This window comes from Rhipicephalus microplus, chromosome 9, assembly GCF_043290135.1.
Source record: "Rhipicephalus microplus isolate Deutch F79 chromosome 9, USDA_Rmic, whole genome shotgun sequence".
Taxonomy (NCBI): domain Eukaryota; kingdom Metazoa; phylum Arthropoda; class Arachnida; order Ixodida; family Ixodidae; genus Rhipicephalus; species Rhipicephalus microplus.
Genome location: NC_134708.1, coordinates 133,272,230 through 133,287,816, shown reverse-complemented (window position 1 = coordinate 133,287,816; position 15,587 = coordinate 133,272,230). Strand labels below are relative to the sequence as shown.

Here is a 15,587-nt window from a genome sequence, read left to right as displayed (position 1 = left end):
TATGACAAACTCAAGTTTGTTGCACTGGTCATGCTCCACACGTTGCAATTTATGCAGTGTCTGCAAAGGTTTTCTTACAGCCGTGAAGCAAAAACCCTCCAATGCATTTCGGGAGCATTTCTAGCACTTATTTGAAATATGGATAGCATTTTTTCAGCTGCCTTCTCACCGTTTGAACTGTTGAACAAACTAGGTGTCAGCCAATTATCTTACATGGAACAGATGCAAACTGCCTTTTTGACAAATTCTTTTACAGTAAAAGCTGTTGTGATCAAAACGGCCTTTTTTTTTTTTTTTTTTTTTTTGGTGCCATAGTTCGTCGCCTCTGTCTGTAATCGCTATCGTGCCAAATAAGAAAAAAATAACTGCAGGATTCTTTAGCTTGATTTTGAGAAGTAGACAGTGATGCGATGGCTACGCCAAACTGTGCCGAAAGACCAATCCTGCTACATTTCCACTTTTCTGCGCCAAGCTTGCCGTTTTTGTAATTCGAAAATGAAACTACGATCTCTCGCCTTTCTCTCGAGGTCTGAATGCTCAAGCATGCGTCTATCCTCACGTGTGCACACCACGCTGCCATGGCTGTGAGTGTGTGTAGAGAAAGGAAAATGTGTGTGCTTGTGCAATTCTGGGTGGATTACCTTTTTATTACACCATGGGCCGCTTATATAATGTAATCGCTAAAGGAACTCTTATACTATAAGCAAAGTGCCCTTCTGCAGAAACTGCGAAGTAGGGGCAGCTGCATTATTATTCGTGCGGCAGGGATGTAAAATTTCATCCCCTTACATTTGCAAATGTTAAATAGTCAACGGTCACAGGCTTGCTGGGCCCACAAAACGTTCACTTAGGCACATGCACAGTTTACTTTCTTGCTTTCGTTTTATTGGAATGCACGCAAAAAAAGCACGTGTACATTGCTTCAACGGCGACTACATATGTGAAAGATGGGATGTTTCGACAAGTGCAGCAGTGCCTTCTGCCCCGTGTGGCACCCGTCAAAAGCTTGCAATAAGCCATGTAACATAACTACTCCATTCTCGTAAAGCTCCATTGCGGAGTTGAGTGCTGAACGGAGGTAAATGGAGTTGGGTGGTTGCTGTGTGGCAGGTGTATTACTCGCTCTTTGCTCAACTGGCATCTTTTGACGCCTGGTGCGATTCTGAACTGCCACACGATGTGAGGGGAAGAATTCTTCCACTGCATGACATGCGTATAGTGGTTTTTTTCCTAAGCAGCTTCAGCAAATGTGCCTCTGTGGTGGAACACCTGCTTGCCCTATTCTCTCTTAAACCAGGAAATTTATTTTATTTGTATCTTTCTCAATTTTTCACTGACAAAATGATTCTTCACTCGCACCCCAAGGTCACTGATGCCGAAATTGCTGAGAAACAAGCTCTTTAAGGTATCGCCTTAAAATGAAATAAGGATATCTGAGAGAATGGGATTCCAACCTGGGTCCTCGGCATGGGAGCCCAGGATTCTACCACAGAGCCAGGCCCGTGTTTGGAAATTCTCAGCAATTTGAACCTATACAGGCTTCATGGCGGAGAAGGAATCGCTTTATCATGTGTAATGGGCAATAAAAATCGCATGAGTGGTTAATTGAATGCTTTAAACTCTACTAAATGCTCATCAGGTCCGCCACAGTGGAGCAGTGGTTATGGCGCTCAGCTGCTGACCCGAAGGTCGTGTTTTGATGCAGGCTAAATGGTAGTGGCCGTGCAGGTTGAACACCAGATAGTCAAAATTTCCAGAACCCTCCACTAGGGCGTCTCTCGTAAGCATATCGTGGTTTTGGGAAGTAAAACCCCAGATGTTGTCATCAGCCACAACATCCAAGATGAGTAGCAGGTACCACGATTCTCTGAAGGAGCAATACAGGGTTCATGCGGGTCTTTGAAATTCTTGAAAACACTTGGATTTGAAAAATGCTTTAAAGGCATTGAAAATGCTTGAATTTTTTTTAATACATTGTTTCACATTTTACAGCGCATTATGTGATGCTGCAAATGTAGCAAGTGGCATATGTAATGTGCCCATGGCAAAAAATTGAGAATATCGGGAGCTTCTGCACGGAACAAACACTGTTCAATTCTGGAAACTCTGAATTGACAAGAGCAGGAGAAATAGAAATGTTGCATTGAGGACGAGGCCGAAATGCTTACAAAAAAGAAAACTAGAAGCCATTGTTAAGGAATTAACAGCTTTAGTGGACTCGTATGCAGAAAAGGTGGAGACATTTAGTGACCTGATGTGCATCACAGTCCTAGGTTGACTGCCATGACCAAGCAGCAGGAGATGGTGGATTTTGGTATGAAAATTCATAAAAAGTAACAAGGCATTGTGTAATTGTTGCTTAGTATTTTCTACCTGATTACAAGTTTCCACCATGTGTCATACTGAAACTGATTACCTATGCAACTAATTGTAAACTGTTAAAGAAAATGTCATTGGAGCCTCATTTCTCAGATCTGCTCCAGTGATGTTACACTTTTTCAATGAATTCTGGTTATAACAAGCCTTTATTTTTCCCCAAAGATCTGTTAATTGAGTTTCTAACAGATAGTGTGGCCCTTGATAATTTGCACACATAGCCTTACAAGTCTTTCCAAACCTTTGATCAACCATCAACCCTGTGATGGCGTAGTTAGGTGCTTTCCTCTGTTCCCAAAATTATGATTTATGGCATACTGAGTGCCATGCATGTGTAAGCTGTAGTAGGTGCTCTAACAGTGTTCAAAGAAGGTCCTAAAAAAGCCGCTCTGACAGCTTCCGCTGCAACTTTGCTGTGCATTCCGTGCAGGCCTGGCGTTTTTTCCACAGCAAGAGAGATGAACTAAAGGCCTTAGCAAGAAGGCAGTCCAAATTGGCACCCAGTAAACAATGCCGGCATCCAAAACTTGTAATAAAAAGAAATGTGTACTTTTGCTTTGTGAACATGCTGCCGCGAGAATTATGCAAAAATGTGCCATATTAAGGAAGTTAGAACGTCAGTTTCAGCTGGTTTCAAACTTTCGCACGGCCTCGCTACCCTTCTTCCTCACAGTGAGGGGACGGCGTAGCCCATCGTCGTGACTGGTTTAGACCAATCGACGTGCTACCTTGAAGGAGGATCGGTCAGGCGTAGGAAAGGAGCGCGGGAATTGTTTTTCGAAGTGGAGGCTCTGCGCGGCGCTGCAATAGTATTCAAAAAACTTGATAGCCGCGGTCTTCTGTACGAATTGACAAGCTTCTTTTGGGGGTGAAAAAAAAAAAAGTTTGAGCCTGTTGACTGGCCCTTAAGAAAAGAATAGGAGGCTGTGGAGAAGTGTGCAATACCACATACACACACATCGTATGTCTAGACATAAATCGCTTCCCTGTGAAAGTAATGGCAGTTCATCAAATATGTAGTGCACCAGGTAAACAGTGATGGTATTGCCACTGTGATCATTATAACATTCCGAGGACTGGATCGGAACTCAGCCTCCAGAACTGGTGCCTGAATAATGATGGTAAGTGTGGCAAGTTAATTGAACTTGACTTTGTTTGAACGAAATGAACCAAACGGTCTCACTACTGGAACACAGGTGCTTGCTTCATTTGGCAGGATAGAACACCTTTAAGAGTGCCCTGCATGCCTTGATGCACTGCCACTTTGTGGGGAGCCATGTTGGTTCAGAAGTGTGGCAGTGCTGTAGCTAGTACAGGGGTGGTGCTGCAAATGTGTTGGTGTTAATTACTCGAGTACTTTAAACAAGTGCTATGACAAACTTTTGCATCATGTCACTTGAGTTATCTATGTCGTGTGAGCTTTCATGTCACCCGTCATTCGTGTTGGTCACACATGAATATCGTTGGGCGTCATCGTAATCCGTATCTATTGAAGCGATCACTATGCCATCATGATGGAATCTTGTCATATATAATAGGCCTGTTATGCTGTTCCTGTCTTAAGCTATAATTAAAGATGGCCATACACTAATTTCAATTTGTGACAACTTGGTTTACATTAATGAACAGCTGCGAAAGGGCCAAGATTGTGCACATCATGTATATCATGACTTGTACTGTTATAACGAGTCATTTATGAGGTCGGGGTATTGAATCACGGCTGCATTGAGGTGGTGATGAAATGCTAGAGGCCAGTGTACAAGACATAGCCAGCCATACAGACGGATAGACAGGTACGACTGATTCACCAAGAAATGCTTCACATATAGTAATAAGAACCTTGGTTACTAAGAACATATGTGCACGCCTACTGTCGCAGGAGACAAACTGACCCTAATTTTTGCACACTGTACTGAAAATGCTCCATTGCTGCACGCACAGAAAGCAGTGCGAGCAAGAGGAAACATCTGAACCAAGGTGGCACTTGCAAAGCATTGTCTCCACCCTTTAGTGAAGGAGGTAGGCACATAGAGATTTCCTAATACAAACAAGCACATTGCAACACCTGGTACATTTTCTGCACTGCTGAGGGATTCTCAAATTTTCTTCCTTCAAGACTGCGTGCTGGGCAGTTTGTGTGGCTTGGACAACGGCAATGGTTTCACAAGTTTCCTTCAAGCAAGACGCGTGGTGCATCCGCACATTGTTCATCTGGTGTTGTACATTTGTAAACAACATGCTACACAACACTTTGGTACCCTTTACAACCCTCCCCTGGAGAGCCTTGCTAGTTTATTATGTGCACTACCTGTAATCACAATCAGCTGCACAAGTACATAAACAATGAACAAGAAAAATAAATTAGAGTTAAACATTCTCATTCCAACAAAAAAAAAAATGAAATTTCGCATGACAAAGGCATTGCCTGAAGGCAACTGGTTCCATTCTCATATTTTCTTGCGTGTCATTTCTTGTATATCATACCTGTGACCTACGCGGTCCGAGACATAATGAGGTGCTAGTAAATGTTTGGCTTTATCAATTAGGACATTGATAAACAGCATGACAGAACTTCAGTTGCAATTTAGGTCAACAGTTGCTTCAGTAATCCCAATCTAACCTTTTTTTTTTTTTTTTTCAAACTCTCCACCTGATATCTCTATTGTCAATTCCTGATACAAACCAAGCAACTAAATTCTGAACCCTTTGCAGTTTATCAATGTCTTGCTTAGTTTGTGGATCCCAAACTGCACTGACATATTCAAGAATGGGTCTAACATCGGTCTTGTACAATAATTCTTTAGTAGAAATAAGGAAAGATTTCACATTTTGTTGCGAAAATCTCAGTACCTTCTCTGCCTTTGCTACAAATAATGAACCGGTCTCTGCCATCTTAGCTTAGACGTAAAATAAATACCAAGCTATTTCTATTCAGGAACTTGTTTTAAGTTTATGCTATTCATATGACAAATGCTCGCATGTGGTTTGTTCATGGTGGAGGTGATGTCAACTGTTTTACTTGAGTTTAACTTCGTATGCCATTTTTACACATCATTCACTTATTAAAGTAAAGCTACATCGTTCATGTTTGTTTTTTTACTTCCCTATACAACTCCCAATCATCGGCAAATCACTTATGGTTTCCGGAAATTCCAGAGCGTAAGCAAGATAAGGAATGGCAAGTTATACAAATGAGCTGTCAATAAATGCGGCTACCTGCATATCCACATAAGATTTCTTGTTTACTCATGCTTGGCAAGAGTCAAGAGAAATCCAATGCGAGTCTACGCCACAACACCACCAAAATATTATAGGTATCATCAGCCGGAGGAAAAGATAAGAAGGTGAATTTTCCTAGAATTGTGAGGCAATGTCAAAATAGAATAACGGACAGTACGTGTCTCCCGGCCCTTGGCCTCTGTTGTCTTTGTGCTGCAATTGAGTGCATACATGCACGGTTTGCGGAACCAGTGGAGAAAACACTGCAGCTACAAGAATGATGGAAAGAAGGGCGATGGAGAGGGGGACACCACTAAGAAAAGTCGCTAGCTTTCAGAATCGTTCCCGAAACGTCAAGTCAGTTTTTAGTTATTAATTTTAACATCAGGAAATTTAAACTAAAAGTGGCTGGAGAGTTTTTTTATGTGTATGATTTTTTATCCAGCCAGCAGATTTCTGTCGATAATGTTCATCTTTAACACTTGCATACACTCTATATGTTCTTTGTTATACCAGGAACTTTGTTGTAAAGGTTGCACATTACAGGTAGCATATTAAGGAAGATGTCCAATGAAGTGTCCAACAGAAGAGCCAGAACGTGCAGCCTATCGGAAATGGTGGCACTGGGATTTTTGTCATCTGCGACAAGTGAATTCCTTAATTTGCATGAGTGGAGAGGCAGGAGACTTTAATGCATTGTGACTGCTTTGGCGGGGGGCGAAGATAAGGAAAAGGCGAAAATCCTCGGGGAGGGGGGCGCCTTTTTTTCTCATAAGGGCGTTAATATTGTTAATTGTTCTTTAGGGGAGAATTAGCACACAAAAATTATGAGACATGCGGTCCATCGACAAGAAATAAAGAAATACAGTTGTGCAACGAAAAAGAAGGCTATAGCACGGCGATAGCGTTTGAGCCATTTTCCCGGAGACCATGGCCGCAATCGTTTTGTTCATGCCTGCATTAGCATGTCTTCTATTCCCCAATAAGAAACTATATTATCCTTTATACCAGTGTGCCCCGCCGCGGTGGTCTAGTGGCTAAAGTACTCGGCTGCTGACCCGCAGGGCGCGGGATTGAATCCCGGCTGCATTTCATTTCCGATGGAGGTGGCAATGCTGTATGCCCGTGTGTTCAGATTTGGGTGCACGTTAAAGAACCCCAGGTGGTCCAAATTTCCGGAGCACTCCACTACGGCGTCTCTCATAACCATATGGTGGTTTTGGGACTTTAAACCCCACAAATCAATCAATCATTTTATACCAATGTCACATGGGTACTTCTGAGCGAAATCAGTCAGTCCGGATAGGATTTTTTGGTCGCTATCGACGTGTAGATTATGATAACACTCCTGATGCAGTGTTTCTCCTGTCACAAGTCACCCGATCGCTAGTTTAATTCTTTGTCAGAAACGTCAAATAACAGTTCTAATTAATCATTTTCTTGTGTTTTTGTTATTGTGGTAGATGAGTCAATGTTGGCGGCACTTAATCGTATCGACATTGCTCAAGGGCCTTTAGTTTAGAGACCACTGCGCAAAGCTACTGTCTCGCCGAGAGGATGAACACATGGCTAAACGATCCACCATCCACGAAGTCATTGCAATATTTGTGACGCTGTAAGTACCTTTGTCGTACACTGGCGCACAAGCACGAAAAACAATCTGAACACAGAGGGACTTGACACAAGCGGAACTGCACCGGACTCAAACGCACAGCATGTCATCATGCGGCAGAAAGACATCCGCATTGTAAAACTAAAAACAAAAGCTTTTATTTACTTAGCATGCCCCCACTTATACAATCTTGTTGGTTGATATGTGGGGCTTAACGTCCCAAAACCACCATAAGATGAGACGCCATAGTGGAGGGCTCCGAAAATTTCGACCACCTAGGATTCTTTAACGTGCACCCAAATCTGAGCACACGGGCCTACAATATTGCCGCCTCCATCAGAAATGCAGCCGCCGCAGCCGAGTACCTTAGCCACTAGACCACCGCGGCGGGTCTGCTTATTCAATCTTTGGAAGAAGCTAATCCTTTAATAAATGGTTGCCTCGGTGTTCTAAATTTTGTTATCACCATTTGAAAAAAATTCAGCACTGCTGTGGCGCGCAAGCTGCCGCAAATAAACCGCCTTCATTGAATTCTGCGGCGCGCCTGCGGGAGCGTCGGCAAAAAATGGCGCCGCGCACACGGCAAGCGGGCAAGGAGAATCGAGGAGGAAACGCGTGCGTGATGGAGTCGTTACTTTCCCAAGATCAAGGGCTTTTGCTCATGAGAGCTGCGTGGTGATCTCTGGTCAATAAACGGATCTAGGAGCAGGAATTGATGCTTTCTTAACAAAAGTTAGAGCGCGAGAACAAAACGAACACAACGAGATACGAAGGACACGAGCGCTAATTTCCAACAAGGCTCGGGTCCATCTTGTCTCTCTGTCGTTCTGTGCTCGCGCTATAAATTTCGTCATGTCATACCAACTAGCCCAAACTGCCACGCTTCTGCAACGTCAGCAACAAACCATTCAAGAGCTGAAGAAGTGATAGAAATTAATGAGAGCTAAGAAGCACAATGAGGCCAAACGGGGCTGCACCACGCTATCAATGGGACATATAACGCGTGAAAAATATGCAATGCCCATAGAAGGACAGAACGAAAAATAAATAAAAACAAAGCGCCGATAGAGATGCTACGCCGATATTTCGATCATGCACGAAAGTGCCGTGGCACATTTGGCATCACAGCAGTGTTGAAGAATTTCGCGCTTGGTTTTTTCGGCGGTTGTACGCTGCTGAAATGCTCTACGCATAGAGTTTCATACAATCATACTTATGAAACTATGACTCTACGGGCGTCTGTAAGCAACGCTTGCGGAAGCCTCAACAACGTCCAATTTCGGAGGCCATGTAAACAGTAGGCGTGGTCGTGGGCGACGCAATCCTGCTTTCATACTGTTATAAGACAATATAATATAAAACTTGGTAAAACTGCAGCAATCATTGACATTTGAAAAAATAATTATAATTATGTCGAAAGCAGTGCTTAGGGGATTGTTTTTGTTTCTTTTGTACAAATGTACTCAGAAAGTTGTGCGAAAATTCGAAAGACCGAGAGAGGCCTGGCAATGTTATTCAATCACATGATTCATAGAGCTTCATACAATAATTATTGTATGAAACTATGATATAATTGAATAACTCTGGTGCCTTGTCTGGCTAAAGTTGCTAGAGTGTACTAAAAGTGTAATCTGGCCACACTGATACTTTAAATAAAGTGACGTCACTGCGCATTAGCAGTCGCCATCTTTAGTCGAAATTGAGAAGTTGTTCCAGCAGCTGTGCTCTTGTGTCATACGGGTGCTTTAGGCCCCAGGAAAAAGTGTATGATTTTCCTGGCTTGGGTCGGCAGTTCGTGCTCCCGCGAGCCAACGCCCGAGGATTGATGTGTTCCTAGCGTCCACACTCGAAAGAAAGAAGAGTCGCCATGACCATTCTGCCCACCAAAAAGTCGTCGCAGTCCAAAACCGAGGGCGACGGCTCAGACTCGAGCTCGTTTCATGGCGACCGCCATGGTCACTCGGGCGCCGAGCCGTACAACTTCGCGAATCGCAACTCGCCTCCGCGCTGGGCGGCGTCCAACGCTAGTTCGCGGGACGAGAAACGGCCCGCACACGCGACCGCCACTGGCTTCGATGACGCCGTCGACGGCGGGCCGAGCCACTCCAAGCGCAGACACAGGGCATCGCCGCACCGAAGTCTGCGCAAGGTGCACCACCGCTCAGCTGGCATAGTCGTCAAGCCCAGTACGTCGCAGGGAGCCAACAGCCCTGCGGTCGAGGACTCGGCATCAGGCCGCGAAGACTCGGACCCGAGCGGATACAACTCGGGCGACGAGTACGACAAGCCGCCTGAGCTCTGGACCAACGAGGAGTACAAGGAGGCAAGTGGCGCTTTCTTTTTTAATTTGGCCGGAGCCCAATCGCACGCAGAACGTGTGTCAAGTCGATTAGGGGTCAGCGTGAGCCATGTTGGAAGTTTTCCGTGGACCCGCTTTTCGCAGACGCGGCTTAGGGCAGGTCAGCGTGTGAAGGGCAGGTCAACGGTGCTGACGCAGGGCAAGGCCCTGCGCGCGCGTGTCCGTCTAGCTTGGACACGGAATGAGTGACGGCGATTGCAGTTCTTTTTTTTTTTTCTTCTCGCTCACCCCGACGTAACGTCGTCCGTTTTTCAAATGGGCGAGACGCATTTTCTGGCGCTCCGCCTGAGAAGCGTCCGATTGCGACATGCACGATCAATGCGCATAACTTCTACGGATCTTTCGATGAATAACCGACGTAGCAGTGTTATGTATTGATTTTACCTCAGTTTGAACAACCGCTCCTACATCTTCGCGGAAAATGTTTGGCTCGGCATCTGGGATCTGTTGGGAAGTGCGTCGGGCATATGTTTGCTGGCTGAACGAAGCCTTTCATCTAGGACCAACACTACATCTAGTTTTACTGTCTCGGCTCACACCTGCTATTTCTGAGCTCGCTTCTAGATTTGGTACACCTTTATCTAGTTTTGGTAGGTGCCTCCAGGCAACACCTGCAGCATCAGTCTTCGCGGTCGATAAGGAAGCTGAGTTTTTTTTATTTACCACCATAAGCTGCATACACCAATGAGCCACACTACTTCATTGGTGTTCAAGATCGGCAGGTTTACACCGGGTGTGGTTTCAGCATTTGGCTTGAGTGAGTGCCATTCTTTTTGGCCACACATCATGATGTCACTTTGCTAGGGTGACTGATTATTGTAAATTAAATGAGAAGCTGCTTCTCAATGACAATTCACAGAAAGTGCTTCGACAGAGATTCTCAAATGCCCTGTAATTCATGCAGCATGAAATGCAGTAGCTGCTCAAATTGAGCGCTGCAATTTCCTGTTGTCAGATACAAAGCTAGTTTCAACTGAAGCAGGGATATTGTGAAGTAGTTTTAGCAGTACACTTGTAGAGCTAATAAATCCATAAGAGTGCATGCGACAAAAGCATTGACTAACATAACCCACAAATGAAGATGAGTGTTAACATTGTGCACTCGATTTTAATGATGTACAGTTGTCATAGAAATCATGCAAAGGCTCTTACTACTCACTGCAGTTGTGTGAGCTTTTGTGAAGCTGTTTACTCTATTGTCAGTGATTGTAGATGGAGAGAATTTGATCACAACAGCGTCTACACACGAAGTCATGAAAGTTTAATGACATTGACAAACGTCGTATGCGTTGACGCAGCCAGGTACAACTGGGGGAAATGCGTAGCGATAGTAGTGGGCTGGAAATTGCCAAGGTGGAGTCTTTTGCCATGCCTTGGCCATAAAAGAACATAGACCAAAAGAACAATCAGTCATAGTATCAGACTCACAAGAAGCGTGCCGACTTTATATGAATGGAGGCTTACCTGCAGAAAAATTAAACTGGTTGGACCTAACATAACCAAGAGACCCCGGCTGATTTGGTGCCCCGCACACGCTGGCCTGGATGGGAATGAAAAAGAGGATGCTTTAGCTTGAGATTTGACGAACCTAGCAGAGTGTCAGCCTCCCGCAATCGAGTCCCATTTAATGGCCCCACAAGACATTCTTGCTTACCAACGGAGCACTCGACAAAAATATAGTGCTCCTCATAAATCACTTGGAGGGGAAGACGCCACGGATCTCCGCAAGGTGCAGACGGGAGTCTTTTCATATTTATCGTGGGACAGAAAATGATATCCTACGCTATATCGTGACGCTTTTCTATGGTGCGACAGTTCGCCAACATTGTATCACATGTCTTGGGTGTGTGGAAAGCCAGATAACTTGAAATCGTTTTTGGGCAACAACATTGTAACTAGTTCAAAGCAATGGGAGGCACAACTTGCCAGCTCAGACACAAAGGTGCATTTAGCGCTTCTGTGTCATGTTAGGTGAGCGGCACAAGCCAGTGGGGCCCTGGTCTTGGGGCCCCAACCAACATGCTTCTGAGTACCCCTTTTCTACCCCTTCCTTCAAAATAAAATATTGTTCATCTTCTTTATTACATCAAGCACACAGTTCATGTGCAGTGATAACTGCATGATTTCCATGCCTTTTTTGGGGGAAGCACTTATCAGATGTTCAGTGATTCAGACTATTTGAAGCTGCAGAAAAGAAAACGATGCCAAACTTCAGAGAAAATGGTCTATCTTCTTACTAATCGTTTTGTATGCATATGCGCCCCCAATTTACTTATCGGCTTTCGACGTGCACAAGTGACAACCTGACTTATCGGTTTATTAACTATGTTCTCTTGTAAGTTTTATTGCTGCTATCTTACCAGGTAACTTGTCAAGAAGATAGTAAAACACTTTGCCGGTAAGGCAATTAAACCAATGTTTTCATAGAAAACGGCTCAATTCATTAGCGCCATGCTTTTCAAGTGCAAACAGCAAGTAAATGCTTTCAGACTATTATCATTTTCCAGAGCATATCCGTACAGGAGTACTCATGCGCACGCTAGTTTCCATTTTGCCATGAACACTGGAATGGAACGGGCACATTCACATGGTGTCTCAGTAGGAAGATACAAGGTATATAATTTAAAATTTTTTTTCTGGGTAGTAATAACGAGGAAAACATTCTATAGGTAATGGTGAATGTAAGGATAATCGTCAGCTAACTAAAACGTTACCATGTTTGATCAGTTTGATTATCTTGATATGGTGAGTTCTGTAAAAAAAAAAAAGTACTTTTAGTCATTTTAAGGGTAGGATAAAAGCTTTATTTGTTGCAAAAAATATACATGCATTGGGTTTAGTATATACTGAAGAAGGTCCCATAGCACAAGGCTGAAAGGGGACCTCCTGTTAGAAAATGACTTGTTGATAAATACAACAAAATGGCAACAAAAGCAATTAAGTAATTATTGATAGTAATCAAAACAGTACAAACATGCAATAAAAAATGCCAGTAAAAATTGTGATAAAACAATGCTCAGTAATTGTGCATAACTATGAAAGCAACGAAACATACAATAAAAATGACAGTAGAAGCGGGAACTAAATGATGTTAATTAATGATATGTAGTTATTAAAACAACTCCAATGTGCATGGGTAATGTGAAAATAACACACGAAGTAATAGCTGTAAATGTAAGAGAACGCCGATCTAAAAATGAAGATGAGTTATGGTTGCGAAATAAGTAAGATGTTTAAGTTCTTTTTTAAAAGCAGCTAATGACATTTGTTTAGTGCTTAGTGGTACTGAATTCCAAAATTTGATAGCTGCAAATATGGTAGTATGTTTGCCGTAGTTAGTGTGTGCATGTGGTAGTAAAAAGTTGTTGTTTGAGGCAAACCTGGTAGGATTAGAGTTCAACAATTGAAATTTCTCTAAAACATTGACTGTTATAGTACCGTTAAGACACTTAAATACAAGAATCCCCAATTTATATTTGAATAAATTACACACTGTTAGTACATTATGTTGCTGAAAAAGTGGAGATGCACAGGTGATTGGTGAACTGAATGTTAGGATGCGAATGGCTTGGTTTTGGAGACGTTGGAGTGGAAGGATATGAGATGGATAGGTATTCGCCAATGACATGATACAGTACGTGATATGACTGTGGATGAATGCGTAGTGCAGTTTAAGCAAAGTCTGAAAATTGAAGAATGGTCGTGCTTTAATTAATGTTCTGATACCATTAGCAATCCTCTGTCTTATAAGTGAAATGTGATGATGGTACTTGAGATGAGCATCTAAAATTACTCCCAAGAATGTGCACTTATGAGTACTAAGATGACTGTGGCCATTGATAGTAATAGCAGGTGTAGGTGAAAGAGGGTTATGACTAGAATGGAAGACAATGAACTGTGTTTTATTGGTATTAATAGGTAAACCATTAGCTGTACACCAGTTCTGAATGTTATAGAAGTCAGAAGACAATTTATAAGTTAGCGCATCGATGGACTTGCCTTTAGTAACTATAGTTGTATTATCTGCGTACAAGAAAGATTGACTGTGTGTTAAAACTGAGGTTAGATGATTAATATAGATTAAGAATAAAAGCGGGCCCAGTATAGATCCTTGCGAAACACCTTTGTCAATAGATTTAAAGGTGGAGAGAATGTTAGAGACACAAATAGCTTGCTGTCTATTAGATAAGTAGCTATTAATCAGCTCCTGCGCACTATCGACGACACCTATTGAGTTGAGTTTGCCTAATAGTATATTATGAACTATGGAGTCAAATGCCTTAGAGAGGTCAATCAACAGAGCTCCTGCAAAACATCTAGAGTCAAGCGCGTGTTTAATATAATCAGTAAAAGAGAGTAGTGTAAAGTCTGTTGAATAGCCTGCACGAAAACCAAATTGTTGAGTGGATAATATACGAAGCTTATTTAGATATTTAGATAATCGTTTTTCAATACACTTCTCTATGATTTTGCTGTATGATGAAAGAATGGCAATAGGTCGGCAGTTATCAATAGAAGTTCTATCACCTTTTTTAAAGACTGGAATTTTCTTGGCATTTTTAAGCTGCAATGGGAAGAGGCCAGTTTTAAACATGAGGTTAATGATATAGGCTAAAGGGGTCGAGATCACGTGAGAGATGCATTTCAGATAAATAGGCTGAATGTTATCGAGACCAGCACTTTTTGTTTTCATGTGATTAATTATTTCCACCAACTCATCTGGGCCTGTCGGAAAGAGATAAAAAGACTGAAGACATTTTCTAATTGTTGGCTGGTAATCATGAAGCAAGAGGGAAGTGTTAGCACAGAAGTACTTGTTGAAGGCATTCGCAATGTCATCTGCATTTCTAAGAACACCCTCTGATCACTAATTCAATTATAGCTGGCTCACTTACTGATTTGTTTAGAAACGAATTAATTGTTTTCTATTGATTTTTGCAGTTATTACCAGCATTATGTATCCTGTTCGTATAATAATTTCTTTTAGCTTCTTCAAGGACTTTAAGTAGGTTGCAGTACTTTTTATATCGCGAACGCAGGGCAGCATTGAAAGGCCGTTTCTGTAACTTTTATATAAATTGTCTTTCTTTCGCAAGCTCTTCATATAGCCATATGTGAGCCATGGGTTATGAGGGGCCGCAAAGTTCTTGTGACATTTGACAAAGCTGGTAGAATTGTCTGAGCACTTTTTGATGGCAGATGAAAAAAAATTATAAGCATCTTCAGGATCACTAAGCAGTTCTAAGAAAGACCATTCTACTAACTAAAAAAGACCATTCTATGGCTCCTACGCACTTGACGAAATGTGTTTATCAAATATAGTTTTTTGAAAAGAGCTTAACTGATTAGGTATGGCACATTCAAATCGGCAAACTACAGGGTAGTAGTCAGTTAAGCTGGCTTCGAGGATGCCACAGTCGTTTGACGGAATGAAATTTGATAAAGTAGGCTCTGATTTGATCTAGTAGGCTCTTCGTGTATAGTTGAAGGCTCTCAAATAGAGCACCGTTGTTTATGTTTGATTGGCTTACTGCGAAAACTCATCTTACTACTCGTGAAAGTAGATTTCAGTAAAGTTATCGCAAGAATATCGTATTGAATTCAATGGGTCATTTCAATGTGTGCCAATTCCAAAGTTATCATGCCAATATTGGTCAAGTACAATGTATATTTTGTAATTATTTGTGGCTGTAAAGTTCTTGCTGAAATGCAAAATATATCCTCTAATAGGTTGGACAGCATTGTGTTTACTTTCAGTAACAAATTTTCGCTGTTTACACAAATTTTGTTCAGGTAGACTTGATTCATTTTGAAGAAAAAAAGCTCTCTTGTGTGTAATGGTACCTAATCCTAATTAAGATGTAATTATGTATTTATTTCTCCTGAAGTGATTGATGTTTTGTTTTCGCTTAAATAGAATGAAGGGGCATGTCGAACGTCTCCTCGAATGTGGTAGTGCCTCCAGCATACTGATCATGTGCATGCTGCAAAATAAAGTTGAAGACAAATTTATTATGTGGG

At 42.3% G+C, this 15,587-nt stretch overlaps 1 protein-coding gene and 1 pseudogene across 1 annotated transcript in view; one reads left to right on the top strand and one right to left on the bottom strand.

Moving 5' to 3' along the window:
• Positions 1-15,587, bottom strand: part of LOC119163075 (uncharacterized) — a 392,637-nt pseudogene that overhangs the window by 13,956 nt on the left and 363,094 nt on the right.
• LOC119163073 (OTU domain-containing protein 5-B) overlaps positions 8,892-15,587 on the top strand; it is a 57,125-nt gene continuing 50,429 nt past the window's right edge. Inside the window, exon 1 of the mRNA XM_037415007.2 lies at positions 8,892-9,530. Coding sequence (XP_037270904.1) covers positions 9,075-9,530 — 456 coding nt within the window. The 5' untranslated portion in view covers positions 8,892-9,074. The remainder of the gene's footprint in view (positions 9,531-15,587) is intronic.